The following is a 20,475-nucleotide window of genomic DNA, read 5'->3' as shown; positions in this document are numbered from 1 at the left end:
ATACAGGCATCTATCATGAGGAAATAATGTGATGGATCGAGGAGTCAAGACATCCTTCTCTCTGTGTCTCACTAGACACCAAACAACTAACCAACCGGTCACCTCTTTTTCAATTCAATCTCAATTCAAAGGGCTTTATTGGCATGGGAAACATATGTTTACATTGCCATAGCAAGTCAAATAGATAATTAACAAAAGTGGAATAAACAATTAAAATTTGACAGTATACATTACAAACACAGAAGTTGGAAAAGAAGAGAGACATTTCAAATGTCATATTATGGCTATATACAGTGTTTTAACGATGTGCAAATAGTACAAAAGGGAAAATAAATAAACATAAATATTGGTTGTATTTACAATGGTGTTTGTTCTTCACTGGTTGCCCTTTTCTTGTGGCAACAGGTCACAAATCTTGCTGCTGTGATGACACACTGTGGTATTTCACCCAATAGATATGGGGGTTTATCAAAATTGGATTTGTTTGGGGATTTTCTCTCTGACTTGCAAATGAAAAATGAGGGAGGGAGGGAGGGAGGGTTGAGCCTGATACTGCTTTCGTTCCAAGCCATACATTGTCTCCCTCACCATACACAAACCCAAAGGGCACCATTCCTCTCTCTCACTATTTATCTCCCCTTCATACAATAAGAGTCTCTGCCCAGCTTACTGCTTTAATGGTGGAATGTTGAATTAGGGGGCCGGGTAATGAATCAGACAGCCTGGGCTGGGCGGGGTGTGAAAATATATGTCTCAAATGACATCCTATTCCCTACATCGTACACTACTTTGAACCATAGGCCTAAGTCGAAAGTAGTGCACTATGTAGGGAATAGGATGCCATTTTGGGACGCCATCCTCCGCCGTCCCTCTTTACTGCTCCACGTCACGTCCCCCAGTCAACACATTAATCATACGGCAGGAGGAATGAATACTTACAAATGGTGGACCAGCTCCACTGAAGGACAAGGGAAGGTTGACGCACAACGTAGCCAGCATTAGATGTCTCAGGCACTGTTAGTGGAGTAGAGGAGAAGATCCAAAATGGAGGAGAAAGGAGAAACGCCGTCTCCCCTCCTCGCGTGTGTGTGTGTGTGTGTGTGTGTGCGCGTGTGCGCGCGTGTGTGTGTGTGTGTGTGTGTGTGTGTGTGTGTGTGTGTGTGTGTTCATCCATTCAGCCCAACACACATGAATAGTTATAAATGTGGAGGTATAAAGACAAGGACAGAAGGAGGACATGGAGTCTACAAATGGAACCTAGAAAACTAAGGCCTGTATTTTAGACAAGGACAGGAGGACATTTACATTTTTCACACCAAGCAAAGACAGATAAGGGCCCCTGATTGTTTGTGTGTGATGAGGTATTGTGGAGGCAGGGATTGTGTTAGCCAGCTACCAGTAATGATAAGGGACCCTGATTGTTTGTGTGTGATGAGGTATTGTGGAGGCAGGGATTGTGTTAGCCAGCTACCAGTAATGATAAGGGACCCTGATTGTTTGTGTGTGATGAGGTATTGTGGAGGCAGGGATTGTGTTAGCCAGCTACCAGTAATGATAAGGGACCCTGATTGTTTGTGTGTGATGAGGTATTGTGGAGGCAGGGATTGTGTTAGCCAGCTACCAGTAATGAAATTGCAGTCACTAGGAAAATGCTATTTACGTAGTATGATATCGAGATAACGTGAGATAGTGTGTCCTTTATAACATGTGCAAACCTTGCCTCAATTTATCAATATTTGTTATTTTGAGTGATGTCATAGCTAAAATGTGAATCGTCAACCCACGCAATCCATATTTATCACAATGCATATCAATGGTTAATGAGATAGTATCTGGATCATGTTGGACTTTGATTTTTAAGGCTCAACCATATGTGATTATGTTAGTTAATATGTCTCTGCATTACTTAAAGGCCCACTGTGATTTTCACAGCCATTATATGTGTTTTCAATTGACGAAATCTGTTAAGAGCCTTTTCCTTGAAGACCCACTATGATTTAAGTTTGTTAAGAGCCTTTTCTTTGAAGACCCACCATGATTTAAGTCTGTTTAGAGCCTTTTCCTTAACGACCCACTATGATTTAAGTTTCTTAAGAGAAGACCCACTATGATTTAAGTCTGTTAAGAGCCTTTTCCTTGACAACCCACTATGATTTAAGTTTGTTAAGAGCCTTTTCCTTGACGACCCACTATGATTTAAGTCTGTTAAGAGCCTTTTCCTTGACGACCCACTATGATTTAAGTTTGTTAAGAGCCTTTTCCTTGACGACCCACTATGATTTAAGCCAGTTAAGAGCCTTTTCCTTGACGACCCACTATGATTTAAGTTTGTTAAGAGCCTTTTCCTTGACGACCCACTATGATTTAAGTCTGTTAAGAGCCTTTTCCTTGACGACCCACTATGATTTAAGTTTGTTAAGAGCCTTTTCCTTGACGACCCACTATGATTTAAGTTTGTTAAGAGCCTTTTCCTTGACGACCCACTATGATTTAAGCCAGTTAAGAGCCTTTTCCTTGACGACCCACTATGATTTAAGCCAGTTAAGATCCTTTTCCTTGACGACCCACTATGATTTAAGCCAGTTAAGAGCCTTTTCCTTGAAGACCCACTATGATTTAAGTTTGTTAAGAGCCTTTTCCTTGACGACCCACTATGATTTAAGCCAGTTAAGAGCCTTTTCCTTGACGACCCACTATGATTTAAGTTTGTTAAGAGCCTTTTCCTTGACGACCCACTATGATTTAAGTTTGTTAAGAGCCTTTTCCTTGACAACCCACTATGATTTAAGCCAGTTAAGAGCCTTTTCCTTGACGACCCACTATGATTTAAGCCAGTTAAGAGCCTTTTCCTTGACAACCCACTATGATTTAAGTTTGTTAAGAGCCTTTTCCTTGACGACCCACTATGATTTAAGCCAGTTAAGAGCCTTTTCCTTGACGACCCGCTATGATTTAAGCCAGTTAAGAGCCTTTTCCTTGACGACCCACTATGATTTAAGCCAGTTAAGAGCCTTTTCCTTGACGACCAACTATGATTTAAGCCAGTTAAGAGCCTTTTCCTTGACGACCCACTATGATTTAAGCCAGTTAAGAGCCTTTTCTTTGAATGCCCACTATGATTTTCAACATATGTTTTTACGACTTACGGTGTGGTCCTTTAAGAGATATACAGAGAGAGAACAGGCCTGGATATCAAATGTGTAATGTGTTTTTTGATTCCTAACAGAATGAATATTCGGCTGTGTTACAGGAGGATGAGGGCGGTGAGGGCCGGTTCAGCTTCACCGCCTATGGCATGGGCCCAGCCTGCCTGCAGGCCAAAGACGGCATGGCCATCAAAGGGAACAACAACAACGCCCCGACCGCCACTGCCGGCCCTCAGGAGAAAACGGTGGAAGAGATGCGCAAGCTCTTCATCGGCCGCGCGAAGAGGATCGACACGGTCTCTCGCGTGGCTTTCCCGCTAGTCTTCCTCATTTTTAATATTTTCTACTGGCTCGTATACAAGATCATCCGAAGCACGGATGTACACCAGATGACGTAAGCAAGGGAAGAGAGAGAGTTCAATACCACACCATCCTTCTCCCAAACCCAATACTCCTCGCTCTTCACTTGCTCACTTGCTTTTGGTGGCTATCGCCTTGGCAAAGGTAATTTATCAATATTTGTTCTTTTATTTTATTCCCCCCCCCCCTCTTTTCAACCTGAATAATCCGGACCAGTGCAATAGCAATGCAGTAAAATGCATGATATATGAATGTGGCAAAATATTTACAAAACGATAAATCAGTAAATGTTACGACTTTTACCGATACATCCGGGAATTTATGATAACTGAGAATTTAGAAAGAAAGAGATGTTCTTCTAAGAAGTGTTAGTTTTATTTTCGCAAATCAAAGAAGACAGACACTGCATTCTAAAGAAGAAGAAGAAGAAGTTGGGGAAACACACAGCACTGTAATATAGTATATATCTATCATATATTTAAAAACTGTTATTTCTCTCGAAAGGCAGATGTCTGGATGGAACACGAGGGATGGGTTTTTAAAAGGATACTAAGACGATTTTAGTGTTTCCGTTAATAAAGTGTCGCAAGGATCGTGTGTCCTATATATCTCAATTAGCTTCAATGTGTGTTGCAAGCACTTATCAACGCTCCCTGAGCCCTCAACGAAAAACTGAGATTTCAACTGAGATGTGGTTGATGCTGCTTATCAACTATATGAAGGAAGCTTCATGAGTCAAAATAATATTCTATTGTTTCTAACCGCTGTGGTCAACGTGTTCCTCTGTCTGCCCTTAACTTTAATTATTAATGTCAACGTGTTCCTCTGTCGGCCCTTAACTTTATTTCTCAATTGCATATCGTTTTTAATTTTCGTGTCAAGTAAATATCATGTTGCTGTAATCAGCTCAAGCTCTTCTTGGGAACTCTAAATTCTAAAGGGACATTTGCCATCATTCACATATCCTCATTGTTGCATTCATTCATTCATTCATTTATCCATGAGCTTTTTTTTTAAGGATTTGGTACTTAAATCAAAATATGATTCATTAAAAGTGAATCTACACTGGAAAAAAAATAATAATAATGTAATCCTGATTCTTCCTACTCATTTCATTGAAGCTGTACTGTTAACATTTGTTTCGTTATATTCACAGTTTATTATCCAGTTACGGTAAGATACCCAGCAGGCAATGGAGAAAAATGTAGTGAGTTAAGTTTAAAACAAGAAAACACCTACTGTACCTTAACAATTATTACCATTAATATATTTACACACATTAATAATGTAGCTTAAAAAAAAACATATGCATTATAATCATCATTTACTAAATATGCCTAAAAGATATTCACTCAAAATCATGGAAAATAGTTTGATACTTTAACAACAACGATCGGCACAATGTTCTCATTGGTGTATAAAGCAGTACATGTTATAGTTCACAATACTACAGTATACTGTGAAACTGATTGATTAATACATTCATTCAACTAGTCCGTGGCTTGATTTAAGATACTGAAATCCATTACTTCTCACCAGGCTTTTCTATGCAATAATTAATATATGCAATTATTTTTTTTAAATTAGCTTTACCATTTACAAAACATTATCATGAATCTGTTTGAACTTGTGAGCCATCAAGGTTTTTTTTTAAATTTAAGACATCACAGATCACAGTGCTCATCTTTCCAATGGTGGACATACATACCAACACACACGAGGCCTTCAGATCTAGACCCTTAGGCATAATGTAAACTATTCACCCTCCTCCTAGGACCATCGTTCTCCACGCATTTACATTCAACTACAAACGGGCCAAGCTACAGTGGCTTTTCATATTGCATATTTAAGACTCTCTGCTCTCTGTAGCCCCACCTCTGGGACATTGTTTAGCTAGCCTAAAGTGCTGTCACCAAGCCCCAGAAATAAAGACTACACTACTGCTACCACAGGAAGTATGGCCTGCAACACATTGTCATGGATGGGAGACTCGGACACAGTTTAAATAAACACTGGTCGAGTGAGTTTTTGCATTTAACTTTAATGCCAAATGTTATTTTCCTCTACTTGGTTTTTATTCCAAACCAAATAATTATTTTGTTAACCTATGATCATTGCCTTCCTGGTTCGGTTTTGAATATGATGACATAAGGGGAAAGATGCCAGAACACCTTTGCAACAGATATTATGCACTGGTTCAGGATATTGTTTAGGTTTTGTTGTCGTAACTTAGATTGATTCAGTTCTTTCCATTGACTTCCCAGTGTGAGGATAAAGTGCTTCCATTTCTTTTTGTGGTAATATGATGCTATTCAATTAACAATATTATATATTTTGATATGAAACGTTTTCTCTGCTTCTTCATCCCTGTTCTTTCTTCTTCTTGAAAAGTGTAATCCATTACTTCAACAGGTCATAGATTTTTCGAATGTGTTAATGATAGTTTGAGGTAGTTTGATGTTTGAGGCTTGATGGACTTGCACAAAAGATTATAACAATATTTTACATTTCGGTCAATTATTTCTTAAATTCGTATTATCTTCGAGTAATTCATATGTACCTTCCAGTTGAGGCAGTATTTGTCAAAAGATATGTGTGTTTTTAACAGACACAGTCCATGTGGGTAAATTGATTTGAAGGTCTATGTTTTTGCATTAGTGTTATTTCATCCCAGAAAATTAACTTTTCTACATGGGGTATACTTATGTAATTTATAATGTTATGCTTTACCCAAAACTATGCATTTATAAAAGTTCATTGTTAGAATAGGGTTAAAACATAAAGGGCCTTTTAAAATATCAGCACAGTAATCAATATGTTTTGAAAGTGCTGAATGATTTGTTGATAGATACAGTATTTATTTGTTGGCTGTAATACTTCAGTACAGAATTTGACCATGAATCTTTCCTCAGTTTTGACTTCCTCAGACAAAACTATCCATTAAATAAGATGCTATCCAATGTTGAATATGCAACAAACTAGGAACTAGTCATATCATGTACCTCCACTCAACCATCATGATATTCACTCATCCATTCAATAGTTATGGATTGAACTCTATGCCCTGACCATGTGAAGGATCACTGCACTTGGGACAATGCTATATAGATTTATTGTAACCAATTGCTTATTAAGGTGCATTATTACTAGCGCCCTGTCCAGGGTGTGTACTTGTACATCAAGCTGCCTCATGCTACAGAAACAGGAGATAGGCTCCAGGGTTGGGGTCAATTCCAATTTAAATTGAATTTTAATTCAATTCAGAATCGACCTGGAATTAGAATTGAATACATGGGAAATGAATAGGCAGAAAGAATTGAATTGGAATTGAATTTCTGGAATTTACCCTGACCCTGATAGGCTCCTGCCCTACGGGACAAGGGGCAGGGGCTCGGACAAGGCTTACTTTGTTTATTATGTTATTCAAGATGGAAATGACACGTAATGCTCTGAATAGACAACTTCAACAAGGTCTAATGTATTCTAGAACACTGACACATTCTACAACAAGAATTGTATGTTTAGCTTAATTGCTCAGCAGATCAATGTTCAAAGTATGGAAGTGGTTAGAATGTTCACTGATGGAGAAACCCTCCATTGAACAGATAGGACTTCCTCCCCTTCATATCAACCTGACCTATCATAATGCCAAATATTATTGACAATGAAGGAAGTTCATATAATATTTGGCATATAGGACAGAGCAATATGAACATTTTAAAAGTATGAAATTCAACTAGCATGTTATGATTTGTTAGTAATTGCTGATAACAACAGCTGTTTGATTCTGTTTATTGTCTTTTGAATATATCAGATGCCCTGGTTGTGGTGATGCACTCACCACCCAGTGATAGAGATGGACACAAATAACCAGTCATGAACTGAACTGTACACAAAAATAGAAACATTTCTATTTATGTCTTTTTATTCATTTTTAGCACACAAGTTGGAATGGCCTTAATTTAGTTTTTACTTGCTTAAATATTGTGTATTGGCACAAAGTGCACATCTTGATTTGCTAATTACAGTTATGATAATAATCCAAGAGTGCACTTCAGAAGAAGGAAAAAAGTTCAGCAAATCCTCTTTTTTTTTTTATTAAAATGTGAAAACACTGAATATTTTGCATGAATATCAACATAATGGCAGATATTTTTGGCTTGTACAAAAATGTTAGCAATTTGAAAAAAAAAAAGGAATGTACAATTTCTGCTGTAACTGTATATAACTAAATATTTATTGAAATATGTCATTATAAGTAATTCTAATTACAATTAAAGGTTTTCTGAACAAAAATCTCTTTGACCTTTTTTTTTAAAGAATTGTCAAGAGTTGGACTATTGCTTTCTGTTTACACAGCTCAAGGATCTGTTCCACAGCTCAAGGATCTGTTCCACAGCTCAAGGATCTGTTCCACAGCTCAAGGATCTGTTCCACAGCTCAAGGATCTGTTCCACAGCTCAAGGATCTGTTCCACAGCTCAAGGATCTGTTCCACAGCTCAAGGATCTGTTCCACAGCTCAAGGATCTGTTCCACAGCTCAAGGATCTGTTCCACAGCTCAAGGATCTGTTTACACAGCTCAAGGATCTGTTCCACAGCTCAAGGATCTGTTCCACAGCTCAAGGATCTGTGTATAATCATAAAAAAGTATTTAAAAAAATGTCAAACTATAAATTATGTCCGTAGGTTGTTGTATTCATTCTATTGTTAACTAGCAAAAATCCCTTGAGGAGACAATTATTTCTCTCTTCGCTTTATGATTGGATTATAGTCTTGCTATAATTGACTTTTAAAAACATGTTACATAAATACTACTCATTTAAATTAAATAAAAATACAAATTGTCATTATTACCATTTGTAAGATCATATTCCTAAGATTCAGTGGCCTAAAGGTACATTCGCACACAACGGAGATGGAAGGTACAGTAGCAGTGTTTCAATGTCGTCTTTCGCCACAAAAGGAACGGCTCCTCCGGCGTTCCTTCCGCATCCGTGGGGGCAGTGTTGTCACTTCGTTCCTTGATTTGATCTATAGGCAATATAGGCTATTCATCAAAGCGGTCTATTTTTCATTGATAACCAAATGTAATCTCAGCAACTGTTCAAACAGCAAACCAAACATCAAGAATCCACCCAAAACGTTATTTTGTTTACAAGTACAGACGGATTTACCTGACAACATCACGAAAATTATGCACACGCTTCAATGGGGCAAAGGTCCGTGTGCTGTTGTGATTCTGGAAGGCTAGCAAAAATGACAAGAAGCTGAGAGATTTTTTCTCCCAGCGCTGCTAACGACAATTTTGGTCCGCTCATACAGGAGTAATAAAGGCACAGTGCACACATTTTATAAAAAAATATATATATATATATGTACACTACTGTTTTTTAATGGAATATCTAAATAGGCTACAGAGGCCCATTATCAGCAACCATCACTCCTGTGTTCCAATGGCACATTGTGTCAGCTAATCCAAGTTTATAATTATAAAAGGCTAATTGATCCTTAGAAAACCCTTTTGCAATTATGTTAGCACAGCTGAAAACTGTTGTTCTGATTAAATAAGCAATAAAACGGTCTTTCTTTAGACTAGTTGAGTATCTGGAGCGTGCTTTTTATGCTTTTTTTTCAAAAACAAGGACATTTCTAAGTGATCCTAAACTATTGAACAGTAGTGTATATCTATATACTTATATATATATATATTTTTTTTTTATTGTGATTTATCAGGGGGTGCTGCAGTACCCTCAGCACCCCTACTTCCTGCTTTTTGGTCTATGGTGACTCCAGGCTGTTGTGAAATGGTAGCCAAATGCTGTAGCCAACTAGCTAGACATTAACTTTTTTTGTTATCCTGTGACCAAAACATGATGACTAGCGAGGTAATGTGACTCTTCATTGCTTTCACGAAATGAAATGACAACAATTAGAATACACTTTGCTCTACCCTCCTTGTGAATGGGAGTGGGACCAGTGAGAATATCATGTGACCACAATGTGCCCCGATGCTCCAAAAAAAGAATTCCTCCCCCACTCATACGCACATCATGTTCCTGCCATGTTTCTGCTTAGGGCCTCGATACTTACATCCACCTGCAGTTGACTGAGCTGTTAATTGTGTTAGATGACAAGCTCACAAACACACACCACACACACACACAGCTGTTAATTGTGTCAGGTGATAGTTGGTTGATTGGCTGTGGGTGGTTCACCAGGTGCAGAAATGTATTAATGAATTCATCAGTCAAGGAGCCCAATATACTGTAGACCTACAGATGTGTATGGAATGTAAGACATAGTGTTTTCTGACTTATAGAGGGAGACCATAGCGAGGGAGAACCTAGAGATAGGGAATCTAGAGAGGGAGACCATAGAGAGAGAGAACCTAGTAAAGGAGACCTTGGAGTGGGAGACCCTAGAGAGAGAGAACCTAGAGAGAGAGACCCTAGAGAGAGGGAACCTAGAGAGGGAGACCCTAGAGAGAGAGACCCTAGAGAGAGAGACCCTAGAGGGAGGGAACCTAGAGAGGGAGACCCCAGAGAGGGAGACACTAGAGAGGGAGACCCTAGAGAGAGAGACCTTGGAGTGGGAGACCCTAGAGAGGGGAAACCTAGAGGGAGGGAACCTAGAGAGGGAGACCCTAGAGAGGGAGACCCTAGAGAGAGAGACCCTAGAGAGAGGGAACCTAGAGAGAGGGAACCTAGAGAGGGAGACCCTAGAGAGGGAGACCCTAGAGAGAGAGACACTAGAGAGGGAGACCCTAGAGAGAGAGACCCTAGAGAGAGAGACCCTAGAGAGAGAGACCCTAGAGAGGGAGACACTAGAGAGGGAGACACTAGAGAGGGAGACCCTAGAGAGAGAGACCCTAGAGAGGGAGACGCCAGAGAGGGAGACCGTAGAGTGGGAGACCCTAGAGTGGGAGACCCTAGAGAGGGAGACCCGAGAGAGAGAGACCCTAGAGAGGGAGACCCTAGAGAGAGAGACCCTAGAGAGAGGGAACCTAGAGAGGGAGACCCTAGAGAGGGATACCCTAGAGAGAGAGACCCTAGAGAGAGAGACCCTAGAGAGAGGGAACCTAGAGGGAGGGAACCTAGAGAGGGAGACCCTAGAGAGGGAGACCCTAGAGAGAGAGACAATAGAGAGGGAGACCCTAGAGAGAGAGACCCTAGAGAGAGAGACCCTAGAGAGAGAGACCCTAGAGAGGGAGACACTAGAGAGGGAGACACTAGAGAGGGAGACCCTAGAGAGAGAGACCCTAGAGAGAGAGACCCTAGAGAGGGAGACGCCAGAGAGGGAGACCGTAGAGTGGGAGACCCTAGAGTGGGAGACCCTAGAGAGGGAGACCCGAGAGAGAGAGACCCTAGAGAGGGAGACCCTAAAGAGGGAGACCCTTGAGAGGGAGACACTACAGAGGGAAACCCTAGAGAGGGAGACCATAATGTGGGAGACCCTGGAGAGGGAGACCCAAGAGAGGGAACCTAGAGATAGGGAACCTAGAGAGGGGGACCCAAGAGAGGGAGATCGTAGATTGGGAGACCCTAGAGAGGGGAAACCTAGAGAGGGAGATCCTAAAGAGGTATACCCTAGAGAGAGGGAACCTAGAGAGGGGAACCATAGAGAAGGAGACCCTAGAGAGGGGAAACCTAGAGAGAGAGTCCCTAAAGAGGTAGACCCTAGAGAGGGAAACCCTAGACAGGGAGACCCTAGAGAGGGAGACTGTAGAGTGAGAGACCCTAGAGAGGGAGACCCAAGAGAGGGAACCTAGAGAGGGAGACCGTAGAGAGGGAGACCGTAGAGTGAGAGACCCTAGAGAGGGAGACCCAAGCGAGGGAACCTAGAGAGCGAGACTCTAGAGAAAGGGAACCTAGAGAGGGAGACCCTAAAGAGGGGAACACTTGAGAGGGGATCCTACAGAGGGAAATCCTAGAGAGCGAGACCCTAGAGAAAGGGAACCTAGAGAGGGAGACCTTAGAAAGAGGGAACCTAGAGAGGGACACCCTAGAGAGGAAGACCCTAGAGAGAGGGACCCTAGGGAGGGAGACCCTAGAGAGAGGGACCCTAGAGAGGGACACCCTAGAGAGGGACACCCTAGAGATGGGAACCCTAGAGAGGAAGACCCTAGAGAGAGGGACCCTAGGGAGGGAGACCCTAGAGAGAGGGACCCTAGGGAGGGAGACCCTAGAGAGAATGAAACTCTAGAAATGGAGATCAGAATGTATACTGAACACAGAGGGTATGCTATATGAACACAGACAATATGCTATATTAACACAGACAGTATGCATTCTGAACACAGACAGTATGCATTCTGAACACAGACAGTATGTTATATGAACACAGACAGTATGCATTCTGAACACAGACAGTATGTATTCTGAACACAGACAGTATTCTATATGAACACAGACAGTATGCATTCTGAACACAGACAGTATGCATTCTGAACACAGACAATATGCTATATGAACACAGACAGTATGCATTCTGAACACAGACAGTATGCATTCTGAACACAGATAGTATGCATTCTGAACACAGACAGTATGCTATAGGAAACACAGAGTATACATTCTGAACACAGACCGTATGCATTCTGAACACAGACTGTATGAATTCTGAACACAGACAGTATGCTATATGACCACAGACATTATTCAAAATGCATTGATTAAACACTGATCTGTTTAGTACTTTTGTTTTACAGGTTTAGAGAGTAGATATTTCCGTGAAATTAAATATTATACATCGTAATTGAAAATCATGTAAACACAAAGCTCATTAGTGCAAAGCCTCCCTATAGGTTTCAAGTGAACAGCATCTATCTATATGATACGCATGATTCTGTATTATGTTTCATGTTTTGTGTGAACCCCAGGAAGAGTATTTTCTGCTTTTACAACAGCTAATGGGGATCCTAATAAAATACCAAAATACAATGTGAAGGATGTCAGTTTCCCTCTGATAGCCCAATGAATGCAAAGGGTCTGATGGTGATGTGCCTAGCAATCCAATAAGAAGCACTTTGAATGCATTTAGACAGCCCGCCCAATTCTGATATACTTTTTTCACTAATTGGTATTTTGACTAATCAGATCAGCTCTGATAAAGATCTGGTGTGAAAAGATTTGATGTGATTGGTCAAAAGACCCATGTGAGGGAATAAATATCATAAAGTCTGTCTTAACATGGCCTCTATAAACATATTTCCATCCAACCATTTCATGTGGGTGAATTATCTGATGCATGAAAAACGTCACGACATGGCTAATGGAAACAGGATATTCCAGTACAATTTTATAACTGCGGACAGTCCATTTGTTCATCTTTTTTCACATAAGTGAATTGTGCGAAAAAATTGCGTTGGAAACGCTTTTATCTCACAATATTTATATAATAAACATCATATTGAAGTAAACTTGGAGTCACACAAACGCAATGATGTGTTGTGTGGTCCTCCCAATATTAATCGGGAAAGCATGCAGTTTATTAGGCTACAGATTAAATAAACGATGATGAACTTCACAGGGTGGTGAATGTGCACGCTATGAGCTTGATGCTCATCAAAAAGATATATATTTCTTTCTGGTGACATGATGATGCTTAAATATCATATTCTGGTGACATGATGACGCTTGGCTGCCATTTGACAAATAAAACACATATCGCTCTTACCCATAATAATGTCATAATGCCATAATGCAGGTAGTTAACCCGCACTGTGTCTGCGAGCTGTTGGTTAGAGCGCACATAGCAATACCAGAGTGGGCACGTTTTCTAAATAACACAACTGTTTTTGTGACAAAACCATCAGTAGAATTGAAAAAGCCATTAAATTGTATTTTTAAATCAGTAAAATGTCATTTAACCGCAAAATGATTGTTTATGCGTCATCACGCACAGCTTTCCATTTGGGACATAAACGAGCTCTCTCTAATCTACCTACCTCCAATAAACACATTAAGTTATGATGTAAAACAAAATCTCACCACACACAGTGACTGACTGAACTTCCTTCTCCTAAACACACAAGCGCAGGTTTCCATTAACCAATGTTTTTTTGTTTTTTTTTACAAAAGCGACGTCGCAACAAAAAAAATCTTGCGATATGTGTAATGGAAACGTCAGATATAGGATGCATTTTTATCTGTTCGACAGGGGTGGATTTTTTCTTTTGGTCGAGCCTTCTTTATTGCGACATGATGGAAACAATATTTTTCAATAAATTATTATTGCCGAATAATTTTGAAGGTACATGGGCACGTCATGTGTCACTTCACGATAACGCTCCACTTCACATTTAATTCTAAATGCCTGAACTTCCTCCACTGTAATGTGATATTTTTAGCTGTTGGATGATGATGACCCATTAAAGGACTGGGCTCAATCATACGCCCTAAATGGCAGCCTATTTCCTATCAAGTGCACTACTTACCCCATAGGGCTATGGGAAATAGTAGTGCACTATATAGGGAATGTGTCTTTTGGGTCATTGTCATAGCTCTGACTCCTCTGCCCTTGTTCAAGTGAGTGGGTAACAACTCACTGCCCATCCCCCACCCCCTCTCCCAGACCACCCCGCTGCAGAAACAGTATACTACAGGGGGACTCATTGGAATGACATTACAGCTGACACTGAAAACCACCCCGGGGCCTGAAGCCAGTGAAACATGAAGGCTTTGACAGACATTTGTTTCACAGTGTTTGAAATCAGAGCATTAGCATTTTTTTTGTGACCCTGCAAATGCTCCCTAAAATAAGTAATCTGTTTTTGTTGTGTTGATGGTGATGACTAAACCTTTGTGATTTCGCCCCATGATAATGACGCCTTTTACACTTCTTCCCACGCCAGGATGTGAATGCTAATAGATTCAAACAGTCTTAATGAGAGTCTTGATTGCCTCCAACGTGTTTGTGTTTGTGTTTGCTTGACTGCATTCCTGTGTGTATGTGCGTGTGTGCGTGTGTGTGTGTGTGTGTGACCCAAATGGCATCCTATTCCCATAGACCCTGGGCAAAAAGTAGTGCACTATGTAGGGAATAAGATGCCATTTTGGGAAGGGTTTGTCCAGCTGGAGGGCCTTATGCTCAGAGGGTTGTTGCCAGCTGTAGCAGGATATTCTCAGCCCATGTGGGTCACAGGGTGGGGGTACCAAATACGATACGACCGATACACCCTGAGAGGTTACGTTGCATCCTCCTCCACGTCATGAATACTAATGAACACAGTATCTGGCCACCTGCTGGAAGACCTTGTCCTTGTTAGTGAGGAAATCTTCAGGACCATTTGCTGGGGGTGTATTCATTAGAGCACACTGTAGCCACCCTAAACCTAAGTTCAGGTAGTACCACCCCGTTTCAACCTAAGTTCAGGTAGTACCACCCCGTTTCAACCTAAGTTCAGGTAGTACCACCCCGTTTCAACCTAAGTTCAGGTAGTACCACCCCGTTTCAACCTAAGTTCAGGTAGTACCACCCAGTTTCAACCTAAGTTCAGGTAGTACCACCCCGTTTCAACCTAAGTTCAGGTAGTACCACCCCGTTTCAACCTAAGTTCAGGTAGTACCACCCCGTTTCAACCTAAGTTCAGGTAGTACCACCCCGTTTCAACCTAAGTTCAGGTAGTACCACCCCGTTTCAACCTAAGTTCAGGTAGTACCACCCCGTTTCAACCTAAGTTCAGGTAGTACCACCCCGTTTCAACCTAAGTTCAGGTAGTACCACCCCGTTTCAACCTAAGTTCAGGTAGTACCACCCCGTTTCAACCTAAGTTCAGGTAGTGTTATATGTTATTACATACAGCCGGAAATAACTTTTGGATATCAGAGCGGTGGTAACACACCAGCATTACGAAGCAAACTGGAAACCACATATGCTGAGGCCGCATTTATTGTAGCTGGGGATTTTAACAAAGCAAATCCGAGGAAAACGCTACCGAAGATCTACCAACACATTGACTGTGGTACTCGCTCTGGAAAAACATTGTACCACTGCTACTCAACTTTTTTGAAATGCCTACAAAGCCCTCCCTCGCCCTCCCTTCAGCAAATCTGATCATGACTCCATTTTGTTCCTCCCTTCCTATAGGCAGAAACTCAAACAAGAAGTACCCATGCTAAGGACTATTCAACGCTGGTCTGACCCATCGGAATCCATGCTCCAATATTGTTTTGATCACGTGGACTGGGATATGTTCCAGGTAGCCTCAGAATAACATCAACGAATACGGTGGCTGTTCATCAGGAAGTGTATAGGAGATGTTGTACCCACTGTGACTATTAAAACCTACCCAAACCAGAAACCGTGGATATATGGCAACATTCGCGCAAAACTGAAAGCGCAAACCAACACATTTAACCATGGCAAGGTGACTGGGAATACGGTCAAATACAAACAGTGTAATTATTGCCTCCGTAAGGCAATCCAACAATCAAAATGTCAGTACAGAGACAAAGTAGAGTCGCAATTCAACGGCTCAGACACGAGACGTATGTGGCAGGGTCTACAGACAATCAAGGGTAACAAAGGGAATATCAGCCAGGTCGTGGACACCGACGTCTTGCTTCCGGACAAGCTAAACACCTTCTTTGTCCTCTTTGAGGATAATGCAGTGCCACCGACGCGGCCCACTACCAAGGACTGTGGGCTCTCCTTCTCTGTGACCAACGTAAGACATTTAAACGTGTTAACTCTCGCAAGGCTGCCGGCCCAGACGGCATCCCTAGCCGAGTCCTCAGAGCATGAGCAGACCAGCTGGCTGGAGTGTTTACGGACATATTCAATCTCTTCCTATTCCAGTCTGCTGTCCCCACTTGCTTCAAGATGTCCACCATTGTTCCATAGAATTCACTTCTGTCATCATGAAGTGCTTTGAGCGGCTAGTTAGGATCATATCACCCCTACCTTACCTGTCACTCTAGACACACTTCAATTTGCTTACCGCCCCAATAGGTCCACAGACGATGCAATCGCCATTTGCACTGCACACTGCCCTATCCCATCTGGACAAGAGGAATACCAATGTAAAAATGCTGTTCATTGACTATAACTCAGCATTCAACACCAGAGCACCCTCCAAGCTCATCTGGGTCTGAACCCCATCCTGTGCAGCTGGGTCCTGGACTTCCTGATGGGCCGCCCCCAGGTGTTGAAGGTAGGAAACAACACCTCCACTTCGCTGATGCTCAACACAGGGGCTCCACAAGGGTGCGTGCTCAGCTCCCTCCTGTACTCCCTGTTCACCCATGGCTGTGTGGCCATGCACACCTCCAACTCAATCATCAAGTTTGCAGACAACACAACAGTAGTGGCCTGATTAACAACAATGGCAAGACAGCCTACAGGGAGCAGGTGAGGGCCCTGGGAGTGTGGTGCCGGGAAAATAACCTCTCACTCAACATCAACAAAACAGAGGAGCTGATCGTGGAGTTCAGGAAACATCAGAGGGAGCACGCCCCCATCCACATCGATGAGACAGCAGTGGAGAAGGTGGAAAGCTTCAAGTTCCTGGGCGTACACATCACTGACGATCTGAAATGGTCCACCCACACAGACAGTGTGGTGAAGAAGGCACAACAGCGCCTCTTCAACCACAGGAGGCTAAAGAATTTTGGCTTGACCCCTAAAACCCTCACAAACTTTAACAGATGAACAATTAAGAGAATCCTGTCAGGCTGTATCACCGCCTGGTACGGCAACTGCATAACTCTCCAGTGGGTAGTGAGGTCTGCGCAACGCATCACCGGGGGCAAACTACATACTCTCCAGGACACCTACAGCACCCGATGTCACAGGAAGGTCGAAAAGATCATCAAGGACAACAACCACCCGAGCCACTGCCTGTTCACCCTGCTATCATCCAGAAGGCGAGGTCAGTACAGGCTAATCAAAGCTGGGACCGAGAGACTGAAAAACAGCTTCTATCTCAAGGCCATCAGACTGTTAAATAGCCACCAGTAACCGGCTTCCACCTGGTTACATAACCCTGCACCTTAGAGGCTGCTGCCTCCTATAGATAGACTTAGAATCGCTGGGCACTTCAATAACTAGTCACTTTAATAAGTTTAAATAATGTTTACATACTGCTTTATTCATCTCAAATGTATATACTGTAGTCCATTCTACTGTATTTTAGTCAATGCCACTCTGACATTGCTCGTCCTAATATTTATATATTTCTTAATTCCATTATTTTACTTTTTAGATTAGTATGTATTGTTGTGAACTGTTATATACCACTGCACTGTTGGAGCTAGGAACACAAGCATTTCTCTAGATACTACTGCACTGTTGGAGCTAGGAACACAAGCATTTCTCTAGATACTACTGCACTGTTGGAGCTAGGAACACAAGCATTTCTCTAGATACTACTGCACTGTTGGAGCTAGGAACACAAGCATTTCTCTAGATACTACTGCACTGTTGGAGCTAGGAACACAAGCATTTCTCTAGATACTACTGCACTGTTTGAGCTAGGAACACAAGCATTTCTCTAGATACTACTGCGCTGTTGGAGCTAGGAACACAAGCATTTCTCTAGATACTACTGCGCTGTTGGAGCTAGGAACACAAGCATTTCTCTAGATACTACTGCACTGTTGGAGCTAGGAACACAAGCATTTCTCTAGATACTACTGCACTGTTGGAGCTAGGAACACAAGCATTTCTCTAGATACTACTGCACTGTTGGAGCTAGGAACACAAGCATTTCTCTAGATACTACTGCACTGTTGGAGCTAGGAACACAAGCATTTCTCTAGATACTACTGCACTGTTGGAGCTAGGAACACAAGCATTTCTATAGATACTACTGCACTGTTGGAGCTAGGAACACAAGCATTTCTCTAGATACTACTGCACTGTTGGAGCTAGGAACACAAGCATTTCTCTAGATACTACTGCGCTGTTGGAGCTAGGAACACAAGCATTTCTCTAGATACTACTGCGCTGTTGGAGCTAGGAACACAAGCATTTCTCTAGATACTACTGCACTGTTAGAGCTAGGAACACAAGCATTTCTCTAGATACTACTGCACTGTTGGAGCTAGGAACACAAGCATTTCTCTAGATACTACTGCACTGTTGGAGCTAGGAACACAAGCATTTCTCTAGATACTACTGCACTGTTGGAGCTAGGAACACAAGCATTTCTCAAGATACTACTGCACTGTTGGAGCTAGGAACACAAGCATTTCTCTAGATACTACTGCACTGTTGGAGCTAGGAACACAAGCATTTCTCTAGATACTACTGCACTGTTGGAGCTAGGAACACAAGCATTTCTCTAGATACTACTGCACTGTTGGAGCTAGGAACACAAGCATTTATCTAGATACTACTGCACTGTTGGAACTAGGAACACAAGCATTTCTCTAGATACTACTGCACTGTTGGAGCTAGGAACACAAGCATTTCTCTAGATACTACTGCACTGTTGGAGCTAGGAACACAAGCATTTCTCTAGATACTACTGCACTGTTGGAGCCAAGAACACAAGCATTTCTCTAGATACTACTGCGCTGTTGGAGCTAGGAACACAAGCATTTCTCTAGATACTACTGCACTGTTGGAGCTAGGAACACAAGCATTTCTCTAGATACTACTGCACTGTTGGAGCTAGGAACACAAGCATTTCTCTAGATACTACTGCACTGTTGGAGCTAGGAACACAACTTTTTCACTACACCCGAAACAACATCTGCATGTGACCAATAAAATTAGATTAGGCTTTTTTTTTTACTCACCTCACTTTGATTGACCAATTGAAAGAAGTTCAACAACAATTTGAAACTGAAAACATGGTCATTGTGGGTGTATTACATTGTTATTGATTATTGTAGAGTTTTTTGAGTTGGGTTTGCAAGAAAGGCATTTCACGGTACTTATGCAATGTGACATTAAAACTTGAAAGTTGTTAAAAAGCCAAACACTACAAAATGTACAGTGCCTTCTAAGGTGATGATTAATTCAAAACAGACAATTATAATATATTATAATATAGATAAGCCTATATATGAGACCAAGCCTGAATATTTTTTATTAATAAAATGATTATGCCAATACATAGCATGCAGTATATTATACATGGCAGAAAATAATATTTTTTTTAAAGTGATTTTGGTACATAATTGGAGTCCGTCCATCTGTCTGTGTGTTTGTGTGTGTACCTGTGCCTTAGGACCATGGTGTAGGATGTTCCCGGACAGATTTAACTTGGTTTCCCAAGTCCAACCCAGGAAAAAATACACAAAATAAATCTTAAGAAAGACCATAACATGCAGTCACTCCTGTCGCGCAGCAGCGGCTCAACCTGTGGTTGATACAGGAGGTTAATATAGTAAGTAGCCTACCTGGTGGGAAAGGCCTCCATTCGCTATTTGAGTGCATGTGGACAACACTTATTTTTTCCCTTGCCCCTGTTCCTGCCCCTTTGAAAATGGGACGGTCTAAATCGAAAAACAAAGGTTACATATTAGCACTGCTGGAAAAAGTACCCAATTGTGATATTTGAGAAAAAGTATAGATACCGTAATAAAAAGTTACTCTAGTAAAAAGTGAAAGTCAACCAGTAAAATGTCCTCCTGTCCTGCTAAGCATTCAAAATGTAACGAGTACTTTGGGTTGCCAGGGAAAATGTATGGAGTAAAAAAGTACAATATTTTCTGTAGGAATTTAGTGAAGTAAGATTAAAAGTTGTCAAAAATATAAATAGTAAAATAAAGCACAGATACCCCCAAATACAACTTAAGTAGTACTTTAAAGTATTTTTACAAGATTATATTGAAGATTATATTGAAAATAGTCTGATTATATTCTTCTTACTGTACAATCATAATATCAAATAATGGCACAGGATTTAAGCACGTCTTGTCTGCTAAATTAACAACCCTACGGCATGGCGCAAAGCCAGATAACATTACAGTAGGCCAACTCATATTGTTCTTTTGAAATACATTTTCTTCGTATCA

The 20,475-nt window shown here is 41.4% G+C and overlaps 1 protein-coding gene and 1 long non-coding RNA gene across 3 annotated transcripts in view; one reads left to right on the top strand and one right to left on the bottom strand.

Annotated features, from left to right (window-relative positions):
- LOC109910214 (glycine receptor subunit alphaZ1) overlaps nt 1–7,802 on the top strand; it is a 91,108-nt gene extending 83,306 nt beyond the window's left edge. For both annotated transcript variants that reach the window (XM_031797975.1, XM_031797974.1), the window contains one exon: nt 3,251–7,802. In XM_031797975.1, coding sequence (XP_031653835.1) covers nt 3,251–3,544 — 294 coding nt within the window. In that variant the 3' untranslated portion in view covers nt 3,545–7,802. The remainder of the gene's footprint in view (nt 1–3,250) is intronic.
- On the bottom strand, nt 7,707–8,856 carry LOC116355027 (uncharacterized). Its single transcript, XR_004204255.1, has 3 exons — nt 8,683–8,856; nt 8,363–8,539; nt 7,707–8,135 (listed from the first exon to the last, which is right to left on the bottom strand). It is a non-coding gene; the product is annotated as an uncharacterized LOC116355027 (long non-coding RNA).
- Between the last annotated feature and the right edge of the window lie 11,619 nt (nt 8,857–20,475).

The sequence above is a fragment of the Oncorhynchus kisutch genome, linkage group LG19, assembly GCF_002021735.2.
Source record: "Oncorhynchus kisutch isolate 150728-3 linkage group LG19, Okis_V2, whole genome shotgun sequence".
In the NCBI taxonomy this organism is placed as follows: domain Eukaryota; kingdom Metazoa; phylum Chordata; class Actinopteri; order Salmoniformes; family Salmonidae; genus Oncorhynchus; species Oncorhynchus kisutch.
Note: the sequence above shows the minus strand (reverse complement) of the source record. Positions and strands in the feature narration are given on the sequence as shown.